Source organism: Perna viridis, chromosome 9, assembly GCF_037379345.1.
Source record: "Perna viridis isolate PV_CMFRI_1.1 ecotype Kerala chromosome 9, ASM3737934v1, whole genome shotgun sequence".
In the NCBI taxonomy this organism is placed as follows: Eukaryota; Metazoa; Mollusca; class Bivalvia; order Mytilida; family Mytilidae; genus Perna; species Perna viridis.
This window is the reverse complement of record NC_142453.1, coordinates 10,741,441-10,759,349: the sequence shown is the minus strand read 5'-3', so window position 1 is coordinate 10,759,349 and position 17,909 is coordinate 10,741,441. Positions and strand designations below refer to the sequence as shown.

Below are 17,909 nucleotides of genomic sequence, written 5' to 3'. Positions count from 1 at the left end.
CTGGATCAACTTTTTGAAGTATTAACTAAATCCCAAAATGTATCAAATTTGAGTTATATATGTACTAACGAAGACAATGTCAAAACAGAACTTGAAATTAAAAGAAAAACACATACAGTGAAAGTACTGCTAAATCTAAAATTAAGTTGTTTGAAAGTAAATGCAAATGTATGGAACATGTGAGTAGACCAATAAAATACATACGTAAAAAAAAACGTAATCTGCATCTTGACGTCGTCCTTGAAGAGTAAACTAGAAATACACACTAAAAAGAAATTAAAATGGACCAGGTGCACTGACCAATGGTAAATACCGCCGAGTTGCGCATATGTACATGTACGATACCAAATGAAGAGGGTGACCCCACCATCACATTTATTTCGTGACGCCGTACGTGATGTCATGTAGTATGACCCAATAGCTTGTTTGTAAGAAATTTAACGGTACAAGAAATATTCGTGTAGCTCCGACGACAATCCCTACCCTTCTAAGCAACTCAAGGCTGTTTGCAGTATTAGTCCTCGAGGAAATTAGTTTTTGTCCATAAACATGCGTTATGGAATGAATATTAGGTGCACTACATCAATTTTAATTTCCTATCTGATAAAAAATGTACATGGATTAGAAATATAATTTTAAAAATATAAGTCAACTTCGTAAGAATGCACTACATTACAATTTATAGAACGTATCTGTCATTTAGCTATATATGATCTTCCGTCTATCGATCAGGCAATTGTCCCCCTCAACGATTTATTTAAAAATAAATATGTGCACACTAGTACCATATGTTAACCCTTTCGAGAGAATAAATATATTCGATTGATTTTTGATTTACGGGGAAGACTAACCGAAAGAAACTGTATATTATATTACTTGTTAAGGAGATATCCGGAAATAATTATTTCATTTCTCCGTATTGGTTTTACCTTTACTATGTACTTGCGTTATCCGAAAGTGAAAGTAAGTTTACTCAATTTAGTAAAGAACATGATCAAAATGCTGATGTGCCGTATGACGTATGTTATTTAATTTCGGTTATTCAGACCTTATGCTTATACACTCTTATTTATTTCTTTTAAGTTTAAATTGTGTTTAAATTTTTACTGGTTGTTTACTATATATATATACATATATGACTGATCATAATACAACATCTAGATACCAAAAACAATACGAACACAATAAATCACAATAAAGTCCAAAACATGTTGTTCAGAGAGGCCAACTGAATTTTTTGTTCGAGTTACTGACTTCCCTATAAAACGAATTGGATATGAAAAAAATACTTTTGTAATTATTTGATATAAAATTTGTCTAATCAAGTTACAGGGTTTTAATTCTGATTTTTATTTGATGATCCACTAATAGACATTGATAAGTATAAAGTTATTCCTGTAGAAGACCGTTAAAACATTCCGAAAAAAGTGGGGCATGGCAAAACCATTCTCTTCCCGGAGATACAGGAAGATACATAAATTTTGGTTTACTCCTTAGTATACAACATAAGAGGTTGAAATCCCTTTCCACCACATTCAAACCAAGTCTGGAAATTCTATTAAATGACCTAGGCCATTTTCCCCAGGATTCTGACCATAAATGGGACCAATTTCGAAAAGTCCGGAATTTTTATTTGAGTCTTTAGAAAAAACTCTTATTGGTCCTAGAAATGCAAATTTGTGAAAATATGGATAGATGAAAAGTACAAAAATTTGCAACAAAAATCGTTGAAAATGCATTTTCGACATTTATTGTCTAAATAGAACACTATTAGTCGGGAATTCCCAAAGATGTACATCCGCAACCCATAGAAGCACCTCCCCAACCATCACAGTTTAGGATTTTTTGCGTAGTGTGATTTATAAGAAAAACATTTTCTATAAGCACAAAATAGTTGGAAATGTGCTTTTCGCTGAAAAAGGCAAAAAAAAAAAAAAAAAAAAAAAAAAAAAACACACCAAAACAGTTTAACGTTATGTCTCTTATTACGACCATATTACTAATGTCCGTAGCCTACCTGATTTGACAATCGTACTCTGCAATAATGCGGAGGTTTTTGGTTCGAGTCTGACCCGGAAATGTTTTTTTATGTTCTTATTTTTTGGTATAAATGTTATCATTAAAACGGCACTCCTCACTTTCGATAATCGATTAGTCATATTTTATCCCAGGAAAGTTCGTATACCAGTATTTAAAAGTTCGTGTTGTTACACCAGTTTTCCAGGTGTTTCCAAATCAACCAAATATATCATTTGATTCGTGACGTATTTAAATGCTTGATAAGATTTAACCCACTATTTCGTTTGAAATGCCAGTACCAAGTCAAGACCATCCTCCCAAGTCAGGGTTTTGAGTCCACCCTAGCTCTAAAACTCTGACATCATTTACTTGTTAGTACTTATACGTTTCAATGAACTAAATACCGGGAAAGTTGGCCCAAGCCTTTTTATATAATTATGTTCACGCTATTTACATTTTTAAAAAAATCGTTTTTTTTTTTCTGATCGCAGATAATCTACCAAAAAGAAAAATGTGTTTATTGTTTATGTATTTGAATGATGAACGAACTCCAGGAAAATATCGTCTAATCATCGCCGATAACCGGGACGAAGTTTGGAGTAGACCTACAAAACCACTGTCATGGTCGGAAGATGGAGTATTTTTGAGTGGTACGGTTTTTGGCAGATACATGTAATGTAGTGATTTAAAATGATAGATTTGTCCAAATATCCAATTGGAACAATTTATAAAACGAAATACATGAAATCATATCAGACACTGAGGAATTTGGGAGGACAATGAGTGTATGTTTCTGGACTGTCTGAGAGGTGGAATTAACCGGTCAGTTTTAGTGATGTCAACTAGGAAGTAATTGATTTTATATAACATTATTAATCTTTTGTCTGATCTTCTATGAGCTAGGCTTCACCAATTTTGATGTTGTATCATTCTGGACACACTATAGATGTATTGTGATGTCTCTTGGTCACAATCCTAGCTGCACGCCTTTGTACTATTTTTATTTTGTTTATGACATTTACAGTGTATGGGCTCCCATACAGAGCAGGCAAATTCTAGTGATAACCTGACTAGCGATTCATATGCCTGCACCTTTACCTTGGTGAACGGATGTTTAAATTTTAAGAAAGATTAATGTATTGGTGGCTTTATTGCATAGGTTGTTCACATGAGGGTTTTTGTTACTAGAAATCGAAAGACATTACATTTGTCAGCGTGGAATGCCATGTGTCTTTTTTGCTCTCATTCTCCTAGTTAATCTAAATCAGTTGGCAGTGTCTTACAGTCGCCGATAGGCGATGGTTTCATCGGCGAATAAACGTTATGTGGACTTCAGGCCTACTGGCATATCATTAATATAAAATAATACAGACTGGGTCGCAGTACAGAATCTTGAGGTATGTGGGTACCACTGACTGTGACGCCAACAAAGGCGGATATTACAGCTTCGAGGACAACTGCTTGAGTACGATAAGATAGGAAGCTATGTATCCATTTATTAGTTTTGCATTGTAAACCATAGTTTTTTTTTACTTGAGAGGTAGTAGATTGTGACTGACTTCATCAAATGCCTAAATGAAATCCATGATTAATTATACTTAATTATATGTCTGTTTGAAAAGAATTTTCAAAAATTGTAGTTACATCGTCAATAAAATTTAAAATAAAAGTTATGTTTCACCAGAGCTTTGTCGCCATAAGCCGTGTTAAAATAGATATAAAATATTGTTTTCGTCTTCATAATTGTTCATGATGGCACTAACTAAATAATGCCCTAAGATTTTGCAGCAAACGCATGTCAAAGATATTGGTCTATAATTTTCAGGATTTCTTGTAAATTGGAGAGACGTGTTGTATTCCAGTCAGAGGGTACTTAACCAGAATGTAGAGATTTTTCATAAATAAGACAAAGAATCGCTTGTACATGTATACCAATGGCTAGTTCTTTGAGAACAGGAGGTTTGATCTGGTCAGGTCCTTGCACATTTTTTTGGATTGGTTAAGATTCAGTAAGAGCTAGAGCTTGGTTATTCCTTGGACTGTAATTTTATATCATCCATGACAGGATAAGTTTTTTTTGTCTGTCAGGAGATAACTAAGAAAAAAGAATCATATTTCGTTGAGAAAACCTTATTCTACACGGCCTGGCAAGAAGTGTTCGTCCTTAAAATAGTAGATAAACAAAGCCTCACCTGTGGTCAATTGGAAAAAATGTCCATAGCAGAAGTAGAAGCATTTGTAGATATTTGTCGCAGAACACAAGTGTTTTCTTTTCGTGTGAAATTTGCCAAAGAATTGTTTTTCTTGCAAACTTTTTATGTTTTGGGTCTACGAGTTCCCTGCGTCACACTTTTCCTTTCAGGACAAGATTTGTTTCCTGGACGGGAAGGCGGTACATGGTTAGGAGTTTCCAAAGCCGGTAAAATAGGCGTCCTTCTCAATATTCTTGGCATCCTTGACACAACTAGGCAGGGAAGAGGTAGGACTGTAAAGTTAACCTTTCAAATCCCAGAAATCATATGACACTACGATACCAAAAACAGACAAATATTATCATAAATAGAATTGACTTGGTGGATATGTCATAGAGTAATCAAGGGAACCAAGATTCTTGTGGAAATCAAAAGAATGTAATCCAGGGACAAACACCAGACATGGAAAACTGACAATTACAACAAAGAACATAAAGTAGTTAAAATAATACATACAAAGTAACAAAAGTAAATGAGCAACTCGGACTCCACTAAAAACTTGGAGCATGGACCAGGTGCACCGGTTGGGTAAACGTCCTCGGACTCTGCTAAAAACTGAAGATACAAACCCAACGGGATGAAAAATATCAGGTCAAGGCCACTCATGGATCTCGAATGAACGACGAGGAAACTCTCACACCATAGGACAGGCTGCATTGATTGCATAGCTACGCGCTCACGACCCATTTCTGGCTCAGCGCATCGGTCTTGTACAAACAGTGTGTGCTCGATTGATTGAACGTTTTGTCCTGGAATTAACAAATCATCCATGGTAGTACTCCAAACCACGATCAATCAATCTATAGTCTTACTTTTAGGTCCACTCGTCAGAGAATACATATCTAATGATATATCTGGTCAACAGTTTGCAGAAGAAAATGTGAAAAATCCAGAAAACTTCAACGCTTTCCATCTCATTCTGCTAGATCTCAGGTACAGGTAGAGGAGAAGAGAATTTGAATTTTAAGGATTTTTTTCGTTGCAAAATATTTTATGGGGATCATAAATAAACATGATTTAAATATTACTTAATTAAAAATGGTGTTTCACTATACAAAATTATTTTTTTACCTCACCTGGCATAAAAGGCCATGCAAGCTTTTGTCATCTCTTTGCGTCTGTCGTGGTTAACTTTTCTTTTAAAAATCTCGTCTGAAACCACTGAATATAATTTGAAAAAACTTATTTACAGTCATCCTTGGCATGGTTTCTCCTAAAATTGCAGGTGCGGATCCAAGGACTGGCGCACCGGGCGTACGCCCCCCCGCTAAATCGGTAAGAAAAAAAAATTCACATGTTTCACCCCCCATAATATTTTTTGCCTTGCTTTGCACGGCATTTAATTCAATTAACGCACCCCCAAACTCAAACCCTGGATCAGCCCCTGAATTGTATCCGCTATCATGGTTCTTTTCCCAAACAACATTGCCGCTGTTGTTAAAAATAGAACATAGGAGTATCACCATAGATTGTTGTTTATATCTCAAAAACAATAACTGATAAAGGAAATCTGAAACATCTTAGGTTTTTTGGTTCACTGAAAATTTCAATTGATCGATTTACAAATTTTGGAGTTACTGACATTTTTGCTAATTCTACCTTTTTTGACAGTTTTTTGCCTATTATTTAGAAAACAACTGCAAATTGGTGATTATTGTAAATTGATAAAATGTTCAGTATTTCAATATCTTTTTTTGGTGCAAATGTCAGAAAAAATCTGTTGACTCTTTTAGCACTTGGTAGTGTTATTTTTGACGTTTTTATCAGTTTTTGCCTATTATTTTGAAAACGAAATCAGATTGATGATTATTGTAAATTGATAAAATGTTCAGTATTTCGATAACTATTTTTGGGCAAATTTCAGAAAAATCTGTTGACATTTCTCGGAATTATGACCCCAGAAAATCTTGTTTTGGCTATTTTTCCTGTTTTTTTTGTATGTTATGAACAAAACAACAGCAGATTGATGATTTAGTAAATTAAAAAAAATGTATATGTAAAGTATTATGTAAAGATTTATGATTGTTGTAAATTTGGGGAAAAAAATGATCATTTCGGTTTTAATGATTTTAAATTTTAGCATGTTATTCAGTGAACATAAGTAGAGCGATGATTAATGTTTAAATGTTCAGTGTCATGGTGTAAGGTGTTTGGCCCTTTTGTAGGTTTTTGCCTGTCAGTTTTTTTAAGGTATTAAACCAGGTGAGCTATTCAGGCTCTTGAAAGCTTCTTGTACGTTGTTGCATTTTCTGTTGGAAGTTGTTTTGATTATTGTTTTGTATTAAATAAACCGTTCTTAAAATAATGTCTGCAATATCATTTCGTTACACTGTAAAGCAAGAGAAATGAAAAGGGACATATTGCATTTTTCATTTTCTGGGTTGGTTTATTGAAATAAAAAACACATTGCTCTATATCCTTTGTAAATGCTTAATTAGTCAAAATGTATTTGTGCTTGATGTATGCATGAATCACTTTTTTTCATGGTTTTAAAGAACGGAACTTTTTAAAATTGCAATCTATGTAATTTAGCTCGTCGAAATCAGAATCTTTATGCTGTGATTTTTCTGGGAAACAAGTCAGTCTTAGAAGTAATTTAGCTGGTAAGTTGTCTTGCATAATAAGTTGCATTATACAAATATACTAGAAATATTTGACTTTAAGGAGGTAGACCTAGGGTAAGGGATATAACTTGAAATCAGTGATATTATTGTATCATATTCAATTTCACCGAAGCCTATCAAGCTTTCATTTGAAACAGAATGAAATCAATCCAAGTAACGTTGTACTTGGATGCTTACATGATTGATGTCCAATGCTGAATACAAGAGTAATCAAGGAACCAAGATTCTAGCGGAAATCAAAAGAATGTAATTCAGAGACAAAGACCAGACATGGAAAACAGACAAACACAACAATGAACATACAGTAACTAAAATAATACATACAAAGAATAAAAGTAAAAGAGCAACTCGAACGCCACTAAAACTGGGGGCATGTTTTCTTTGAACACCCACCGAGTGGGTGTTACAAATTACAAACGTTCTAATGATTTATAAGAGTTGTATGCCTTACCCTAGGACTACTTCCAAAATGGGCATTGTTATACCCCGGGTCAGGGCAAGATTTAATGATGGGATAAGGTTGTCATGTGGGCCATCATGGCTAAATACTTTTTTTGCGCAAATTAATGGCATAATCCCAGTCCCTATCGAAAATAAAGTTGAAGTTCTATGTCTATACATTAATGATTTGGTGTACATATCTTATAGGCGTCTTTATCTGCGATAATGCAGCACCAGGTACAACTTGGCAAAAGTCCGAACGGAACAAAGACCGATTTGAGAACATTGTACGGCGATATAATAATACTGAACATAAAACAGAACTCGTGGAGGAACTGATCAATCTTCTTAAAGACAAAACAAGGTACATGTATTCATATATCTGCATCAAAAAGTAATCAAGGGAACCAAGGTTATAGCGGTAATCAAAAGAATGTAATCCAGGGACAAAGACCAGACATGGAAAACAGACAATCACAATAAAGAACATAAAGTAACTAAAATCATACATACAACGCAACAAAAGCAAATGAGCAACTTGGACTCAACTAAAAACTGGGAGCATGGACCAGGAGCACCGGTAGGGTAAGCGTCCTCTGCTTTTCTAGAAACACCGGCCGAGTTTGGGGTAGACAAAAGAGGAAAAGAAAGCTATGACACGTGGAATAAATCAGTTTTCATGGCGCAGATGGATATACCGTAGCGATCTACGAGTTCATGATGATGACCATAAATCTTCTGTAGTGATGACTTCAATCTTTTTTGGCTTCCTTTTAAACAATGTTTTCTGACATCCATATGTTGAGATATTGCAGGCGTGACGTTTTGATTACTAATAATACAGCACGGCTTAAGTTAGCCGGTTATATTCACGACAAAGGTGTTTTATATAACAAAATCATCAGCGTGATTTATATTAATAGATTAAAAAATATACATTTGTATCTTATAGGTAAAAAATTCGTAAATTTTCTCACTTTCAAGAGGGGCATCCAAAAACAAAAACAAATACACACAGACAGTGATTATACTTGCTTCAAACAAATTAAATGAATATCAAAGATTTTTTTACTTAAATCGTTATGACGAGAAACTCACTTAGTGGAAAATTATTTAAAATTCTACATTTTAACAAACACCGGCGTTAGAATAAACCGTGAATTCAGCATTGGAACAATAAAATCTGCGTTAGGGATTAGATACGATGTGTGTGGGTTTCAGTTCCCTCTCAGTTATCCCAGCTGTTTCTATTATATTTAATTATATGTACCTTCATAGCGAAGGACCATACATTTTGTGTGTTTCAACAATTGTCAGTTCGATATCAATTTTCTGTTTTACGGAAATTTGAATTTTTTGGAGCACGTAAATGCTATATTTAGTTTTGAAGATTTGTTTTAAGTGTAAGACATTGAATTTTTATTACTATACAATCATCAACACAACATAACGAACCCTATCTTATCTAAAGCTTAACGGAGGCGCGTAGCTGCCGTTAGGCAAAAAAGCTTTTGCCTGCACTTAATTTTCCATTTTGTTTTTTTTGAGATAAAATACATTCAGGAGAGGCATAAATGATGCTCTAAAACGCTATCTCCCCGGAGCTTTGGGGGGCTTCGGCCCCCTGGACTCCCTACCAGGGCTCCGCCCCAGACCCCCTGCCATAATTTTGCCTACACTTCAATTTGGTCTCAGCTACGCGCCTGTAATGCGTTGATCACATTAATATTGAAATGTCAACCCTGCCTACTCTTCCTGAATAATTTTGAACCATAGCCACTGTAACTTTTCGTGTCATACCTGTCTAAACATTGTCTGATGTTTTTACAGATATCCAGATGATAAGCAGTTACGGCAACAGGCAGCTTTGGCAAATATGGAGGAGGAAGATTTAATTTCAGAACGAAGTTCTCCGTTTGTTTGCTCGCCAAAACTTGATTTTGGGACTAGGTATAATATGCTAGTTAAATGATCGACAGCAATAAATAAATACATTGTAAATAGATGTATTCCTCAAAAATACAATTGGAAAAATAGATATGATGAAATGTTACAAACCAACCAGCGTATAACTTAAATACACACTAGTTAATACTTTCTGATATCAGCTAAAGTCTTAAGCAAGTGTAAACACACATTAAAGTAAGCTCTTGAAGGCCTTATGATAAAATCAGCATAACAGAACAATAACAATTCTTCAAAATCAAACTAAAAAAAATATAAGGACACACAGACGGATAGACGCATGAAATATACATGGGTAAACTAGTTAAACGAGGTCGTAACCACCTCCTTTAATTTAAGGAAAAAAATTGGATGGAAACAACAAACATAACATCATCAAATTCACTCAATAATACATTCATTCTCCCCATGGAATACCTCAACATATACCATGTTGACCAAAATGAGATATCAACTTAAAAATACTGTGGTCAGATCTAACTTGTACATGTAAACACAATTTATAATTTCAGAACACATTCCATAGTGCTAGTTGATTATGATGGTAATTGTGAATTCATAGAGAAAACAATGAAGACACCAATAGACCCTGACAACATTGAGTGGGAAACAAACTCCTTCCAGTTTAAATTCAGTTCTGGAGAGGGATAGACGCTTTGGTGTTTCTTTAGAAGTAGACATTTGTGATTAATAATTTAATTCCAATTTTTCATCATTATTATCATCAGTATAGAAATGATTTCAATACAAAAACCTTAGGTAGAGACATTCCAACTACTAGTATTTTAGAAATCGAAATTTTGTTTGATTTTAATGTTTTCCTTACAAGATTTTGAGACCACAGCATCGGTTGATTTTCGATTGCTGCAACTTACTGGACGTGGCTTGTGTGTGTGTGTTTAAATTACTGCACACCTTAAATCATGTAAATAGACACACGTAGCATTCCGATGTGTATCAGCTGTTTTCATTCATTTCAGTAGCGTGAATGAAAACCAAATTTGTATTTTGATAAAAATATTAAACGTTATATTTTATTATATTGCATAAAGTTACTTACACATGTACACGGTAGTACTTACCACGTGCGTCGTCATGCATGGAAACAAACACTAAATTGTCAATGAATGAAAGGTTGTACCTGTCCATGTGTGAACACTGTGACCTTATAATGCAATAACTATTGCCATACATAACATCGCTTTACTTAGTTTGCCTCTTCTTCATTATAAATAATACAAGGCACTAAGTTAAACTAGCGACCATTTCGACTGACAGAACGTAAAGTATAGAGCCAAATATAGACAAATATGACTGGTCTAAGGTTACCGTAAATAGGTCACGATAAAGTAAAAAAGGACCGTAATTGCCCTATATGAATCGAAAAAAAAACATGAAAACTCCTGTTTATCATTGTTTTACCACAGGCTCACCATTTATGCCAATATTTAAAAATAAAATATACCTGATTGATGTCATCACTACAGAAGTTTAATGGTCGTCTTCATGAACTCGTGGATCGTTATGGTGCATCAATCTGCAACATGAAAACTGACAGTGCATCCTTAAGTACTGTCCAAATATTTCTCTCCGTGTTTGATCCTTTAATTGTACCCTATCATTTGATCAAATTTGAAATGGTTGTAAGGTGAACAAAGAAAGTGTAATATTAGTCTTTAGTCATGACGTCATATTTGATCAAAATATTGCGACGTCATAACTTACGACCAATTTTGCACAAATACTGTAACCTGATTTATTCAACGGGTCATAGTTTTCCTTTCCTCGTTTGTCTACCCCGGACTTGACTTTTTATGAGCAACTCGGCGGGTGTTTCTAGAAAAGCAGAGGATGCTTACCCTACCGGTGCACCTGGTCCATGCTCCCTGTTTTTAGTGGAGTCCGAGTTGTCCATTTGCTTTTGTTACTTTGTATGTATGGTTTTAGTTACTTTATGTTCTTTGTTGTGTATGTTTGTTTTCCATGTCTGGTCTTTGTCCCTGGATTACATTCTTTTGATTACCGCTATAACCTTGGTTCCCTTGATTACTCTTTTACACCACTGGGTCGATACTTCTGCTGGTGGATTTTGTCCCCGAAGGTATTATCAACCCAGTAATATAATCGTTAAATTAATGGTTTTAACAAGAGGAATGAAAGAATAACTGGCTCGGACGTCATCCAGTATAAAAAGGTCCGAACCTGACAGCAGATCGGACACTGTTTTCTTGTAAGTATGTGGTTTCCCCAGATGGGAATCTTAGAATCTTAGCACGCTCACATCTGGTATGGAAACTGCCCCGACCAATTCAAATAAAAGTAGCCAATCACACGTTCAGTCTGCAGACCATCTATTCCAGTACACAAATTTTTTTGTAAAGTTAAAATTATCAAACCATTTTTCACCACTTTAAACGAAATACTTGACTACAACGATGACGAACCACATTGTACCATATCAAAATGTGGTATTAAAAATTGCAAAACATTCAACATTCTTATAACCGACCCTTACCTCTCCAGTTACTTTACAAAACCTTCCATACAAGAAGTCACGATGACTTAAGTTGCAAATCAACAAACTTAATACATGGATTAGAATGCAACTCATGTGGTTTAATATATGTCGGAGAAACGCAAGAACGATTTTATAAAAGAATATGCGGTCATCGTTCGGGATTAATCAACACATTAATCAACAAGATCATTCAATCCTCTCCATGAAAGTTCGTATTTTAGAAAAAAAAATTACCATCCTACAAACAGTCCCGTTCTAAGTAAAAACTATCGTAGGGAAAGAGAGGAGTACTGGATACGCAGACTAGGTATTGCAATACCTTACGGATGCAATGACAACATCAAAAGTATAGGAAACCTTTCCAGCCAATATAACAATAGCATAAATGTGATGAATTTATTTGACAAAAATTCAAGACGGGAAAGGAGTCATGGCCATCGCCACCATACATCACCTAAGTTACATGGTGTCTCCATAGATGGTCTCCTTCCTTTCATACAAAAACCTCTTGGACTTCATCACATTAGCACCAAACTTTATTCTATACCTCACACTCTACTACACTCCCTTTACAAAACAAGTCTTGACACTCCTGTTTTTGACCCCACCTCATCATTATACAGACTTGTTGCCATCATTTTGGATATTGGTTTCCACAGACTCTTTAAACCAGTTTGTGTGAAAAGTCAAGATGAAGGAAAACGATCATTTCTTCCATTACCGTTTGTCAACAAAGGTATAGATGTAATTAATTTGGCTAACATCCTCCATCACAAAAACGTTACCAACAAAATTCCCCCATATTCCAAAGACAAATCCATACCAATTATTTCATATTCCTATACTTCACTCATTGCATCCAACATTTTCAATCATAAAAGGCTATTGCAGAACCTGGAGATTGAGGACTTCAAGGCTAAACCACCTGACTGTTCTTGCAAAATCTCTCCATTCAAATATGGTCCTTCTGGTCACGTCGTTACGGGAGATTTAACCATTATCGAAAACGAATCTCTGCGTAATATCCTTTTCTAAAGGTCCGTGAACCACGCTTCATAAATTGGAATTATAACTTTAAAGTTCTTATGGATGCCGTCTGGTCTTTGTCCCTGGATTACATTCTTTTGATTACCGCTATCACCTTGGTTCCCTTGATTACTCTTTCTGGCCAATTTTTGCGGGCCTGTCTGATACAGTCACATGATCAATAAAATAAGTCCGGTCCGGGTTCGGTAATTCCGAACAATCTAAGAAATCAAGTACACGAATTGCACTTTTTTTTTGTTTTCAGTCAGACTACGGATAAAAGTGTTTACAGTTTACTTACCGATGTGCTTATTGTTTATGTACTTAAGTGATGATCGATTTGAAGGGAAATATCGTATTATTATCGCCAATAATCGGGACGAATTCTGGAGTAGACCCACAAAACCACTATCATGGTCAGATAATGGAGTATATTTAAGTGGTACTTATGTTCTGGCACTTTTAATACAGAAATACTAGTAAATAATATTTGCAAGTTTGTCAGTTATTGTTGCATAAAATAAAAAAAAAGATTTACAGAACAGAAAAAAGCTTGGACTCAGAATTAAAAAGCTAAAGAAGACCATAGACAAACAAACAAAAAAACACAAATGTCATATATAATAAGTTCTTTTTCTCGTAGTTTTTTTTCAACCAAACATTGGCGGACATTTGTCGTATATGTGTGAATAGGACTTTTCTTAAGGAATCGTCTTACTTTTTTTTTCCTGCGATAAACCAGGTTTATTTACCACTAAATGTTTCAGGACAAGATTTATTTTCGAAACAGAACGGGGGCACATTGTTAGGAGTTTCTAAAGCCGGTAAAGTAGCGGTTCTTCTCAATATATTTGGTAATTATGATACGACAAGGCGTGGGAGAGGTTAGTTAGTATAATTGATCTGTCACATCAGCACGAGTGCATTTTTATATGATATTAGTGACCCGGCCAAAAATATTCAATTTCCTGTACAAAAATACAGTAGTATCTGTGTTTATCCGTCTGTGATTGGAACGTCTTACCTACACAATTGTTAACTGTCTTTGCAGCCATTTAGTGTCGCTTGACTATAGACCACATTTGGTCGGCATCTAGTACTAATTTTACATAAATGTCTATTAATTTAACGTAGATGTCTGCAAAGTTTTTATCGATGACCATCTGTTTTAAACGGAAGGCTATTAATTTTACATATGCATCTGTAAAACAAGCGGACTGAGTGATGACGATCAGTAAAAATCAGTGGAACATGATGTCGGTACTCGATCTTAAGTATACTGTTCATTAAAAATGAATTGGGTTGCTTGGATTTCCTATCCGCTGCCCATAACCCGATTCATTGATGTTTAGTACCTAGACATGTTAGAAAAAATATAGGAGCATCTGCACCAAGTACATGAAATGTTTGTTGGAGTTATCATCCATGTCAATTGATAATGTTATACTACTTTACATGCAAACTAACTAAGATTCAAACTATATAAGACACATACTTTGAAAGTACTTTAACTGATGGATACAAATTTTCGTGGAACACAAGTTCGTGGATTCTTGAATTCGTGGTTTCGAGATTTTCAGTTAACACATCTATGAAAATTTCCTTTTCGTTGGGAAGCAAATTTTGTGGTTTGGCCTACCCACGAAAACGACGAAAACTGGTTATGCCACGAACAATAGTACTTCCACAGTACATTAAAAGTCATGAATGTATGGTCAATTTATTTTTCTTCTTTCTCTAAGTTTTCTACAATTTTTGTATGTTCTTTTCCTTGTTAGGTCAATTCGTCAGACAATACATATCTAGTGGTTTATCATGTCAACAGTTTATAGAAGAAAATGTTACAAGAAATCCAGAAAGCTTTAATCCTTTTCATCTTATTGTTCTTGACTTAAGGTACCTTCGCCTGTTATTGTAGTTGTTGAGTTGACTGTTTTAAAACATGTGTTTTTTTCTAAAACAAAGCGCATTTTCTAAATGTAAGTTGTTTTTCAAGAATCAGACAAAATGAGAAATATCAGAAACATGCATGTCGAAACCAACCAATCTGATAATATGATATCACTCAAGAATGCTTTCTCTAATTGAAAAGACCATAATTCCATTATTTGATCTTTGCATCACCGGATATGGTCAGAAATAATTTTCAACAGAATCTTTGAAAATTAAGGTTTTTGACAGATTTATCTGCCATTGAAAAATACTTGAAAAGTTCATTACCAGTACATTTCAATTCTATTATAACTCAATTAAAAAGTGGTATGGAAAATCTCTTCTTTGATTCTGTTGGTGCGAATTGTCAAATTAAACTTATAAATTTCTTCAAATCATGTTTCACACTGCCTGACTCTTACAGAGACTATATAGTTTATAATTAATAATTATGTATAGAGGGTGTGTTTCTTCGTTAATTTGATATTTAACCATAAGTCAGCGAAATATGAAGAGAATGGATATTGTGCGTATGTCAAAAAGATAACACCATCACGATGAAAATTGTTAGCTAGAGGCCAGCCATTCGTCTTCAATGAACGACGAGAAAACCCTCACTCCACAAGGCAGGCTGAAGCTATTCATAAAACAACATTATACACAGGTACAGTGAAGTAGTTGCTGAAAAAAGATGTAAAAGTAGACATTTATGTTGCAGTCTTTATAAAAATCATTAATGTATATATTTACTTTCATATCAAATTTTAATATTAATATGTTGTTACTATGTATGCCATAAACCAACACAACTCTCTTTCGTATCCAATTTCAATATTAACTTGTAGTTACGGATAATTTTACTTTCTTATTCTGATGTTCCATTTTTAGACTCAAACAAAAAAGATTGTGAATGAAAGTGGCACTTAGCAAGAGTTTTTTATTTGGTTAAGTGTTATGTTTCTATATATATATATATATATATATACAAAGATAACTTAGAACGTATAACATATACAGAACGACAGGAAACAAGTACAATCTTAAAAAAAAAGATGGCCGACGCAGTTAAATTTGTTTTTTAACTTATAATTTTTTTACATTTCATCCAGGTAATAACACATGACAGTTTCAATATTCGATACAGTCTTTTTCGAACGCCACTAAGTTATCAGTATTTGGCCAATCGGGATACAAAAAAAATAATTGTGATCAGGTGATCTGCGCTTCCATTGAAGAGCGTCTTTAAGGTCAACGGGTAAAAAGCAAACTCGTGGCGACTGCGTCGGAACAATCATCGTTTGGTCGGTGGGGTTTGGTACATAGTCAAAATATTTTAAGACTTAAGATATACATGAATAAATTTGTATATGTTATGATGTAATTACAGTAGAATTTTACTTATCTGTCTTATTGAAAATTATATCTTTATCGAATTTAGCAAACCAAACTCTGAAACGTTATGCTGTGATGTAGCTTGAAAACATGTCAGACTTAGAAGCAATTTAACTGGTAATTTATGTTGTATTGCACCGACCCACTAAATTTGCCAATTTTGCCATATTTTTATCCTCATTTTTAACCTAACGTTTTTACAATTCTAACCGATCTAAGATCAAATTCGATACTATATTGAATCAATTCCTCGAGCTCCACATTCACCTGACTTACGCCCCTGCTCATTGATTTAAAATATCATTGAAATGCACATCCTAGACAAATTAACGAGGTTTACTGATGTTCTTCAAGAATGAAATTGCCTACGGTAAAATATGTTTGGAACTTTACTTTAAGATGATCGCTGCACATGTTCAATCACTTTTTGTCAGATTTTCGGACTCCTCTGGTTTTATTCGTTTCATAGAATTGATATAATTTTCCAGTGACCCTACTTTCTTTTCTTAATTTAATATATTAAACACGCCTTGAAATGTTTTTGATTTTTTTTCTATGAAATTTCTTCTTTTGGTTTATGGACAAAACCTATGGAAAATAAAGAGAAATCTTTTTCCCGACACATTTTTCAAATGCTAATATCTCGTAAAGAGTATACCGACCCATCATTTTTCAATTCTTATTGTTCTAGCATGAAATATTTAAAAGATTTTACAACCCTTTGATATCTTTGTTTTCTCAGAGAGAGCAGCAAACATCCTTAAAGTCAATAGATATATGCCCATAATATGACTGTTAAAAGGAAAAAAAACCAAATGATAACCCCCCCCCCCAAAAAAAAAAAAAAAAAAAAAAACAACAAAAAACAAACAAACAAACAAACAAAACAAAACAAAACAAAACAAAACAAAAAAGGCGTGATTCGTACGACGGGAAGGAAGCCTTTTAGAAATGAATGAAAGTTCTAATTCGATACATTTTGGCACCGTCGCAAGTGGAGTACAATATCGATAAAAATTAAAAACTGAAATGATAATTCAATAGGTCCATGATGTTGACGCTTCTGCATAACCAAACACTAGGTCTTTTTGTGGCAAACGGAAATAAAATGATAGATATGTTTTTGCGCAGTTGTCATATTACAAACAACTGAAATATTTTAATGCAATATCTTGCAGTAAAGAAAATAACTTGTAATGGATATGTTTTTGAAAATAGTGTGCCATGCAAAGTCATTTACTGTAGGTGTCTTTAAATATTGCAGTAAATAACTGTGGAAAAAATTTAATTTTGGGAGTGTGCGTAGATATATTAAGTCTTATATGTTATGTTATTTTGATGTACTCATCTCTTTTCAAAAGAGACGCTGGTTTGTTTCTTTGAAATTAAAGCACGAAGCATATATATTTTTACTACCTATACAAAAATCTTTTTTTTATTTTATAGCCTGACGATTAACAATCTCTAAAACTTCTTATTGTGACTTTCAGATTATCATTGGTATTTTTTAAGATGTAATAATGACGCCAACTTTACCCTAAAAAAATACTCTGCGTTACATAGATATAGAACAGCAAGATTTTTGCTTCCAATCTATGTTTATGCTACACATGTATTTATAAAGACTGGCCCGGTCGTAGCAATGTATTACAAAACGACTTCCACTTGTGGCAAAAATTCGAATTGTTCCATTCTGATATCATTTTAATTCAGCATTAAATGAACCGGTCGTGATATTGT

At 34.1% G+C, this 17,909-nt stretch overlaps 1 protein-coding gene across 2 annotated transcripts; it reads left to right on the top strand.

Annotated features, from left to right (window-relative positions):
• Positions 1-826: 826 nt before the first annotated feature.
• On the top strand, positions 827-10,338 carry LOC148606664 (transport and Golgi organization protein 2 homolog). Of its 2 annotated transcripts, none has more exons than XM_088544166.1 (8): positions 827-963; positions 2,511-2,669; positions 4,382-4,498; positions 5,090-5,204; positions 6,804-6,874; positions 7,544-7,700; positions 9,167-9,286; positions 9,814-10,338. In XM_088544166.1, the coding sequence occupies exons 2-8, from the start codon at positions 2,531-2,533 to the stop codon at positions 9,950-9,952; spliced, it is 858 nt and encodes a 285-aa protein (XP_088400292.1). In that variant the 5' UTR covers positions 827-963; positions 2,511-2,530; the 3' UTR covers positions 9,953-10,338. The 2 variants fall into 2 exon arrangements, with proteins under 2 accessions (XP_088400292.1, XP_088400293.1); XM_088544167.1 differs by having other exon boundaries at positions 929-1,019.
• Positions 10,339-17,909: the final 7,571 nt, after the last annotated feature.

Excerpts from the sequence above, each read along its gene's own strand:
- LOC148606664 (XM_088544166.1), top strand. The coding sequence starts at position 2,531 with ATGTGTTTATTGTTTATGTATTTGAATGATGAACGAACTCCAGGAAAA. Across the intron at positions 4,499-5,089 it reads CACAACTAGGCAGGGAAGAG|GTCCACTCGTCAGAGAATAC; the intron begins GTAGGACTGTAA and ends TCTTACTTTTAG. Across the intron at positions 9,287-9,813 it reads AAACTTGATTTTGGGACTAG|AACACATTCCATAGTGCTAG; the intron begins GTATAATATGCT and ends TTATAATTTCAG.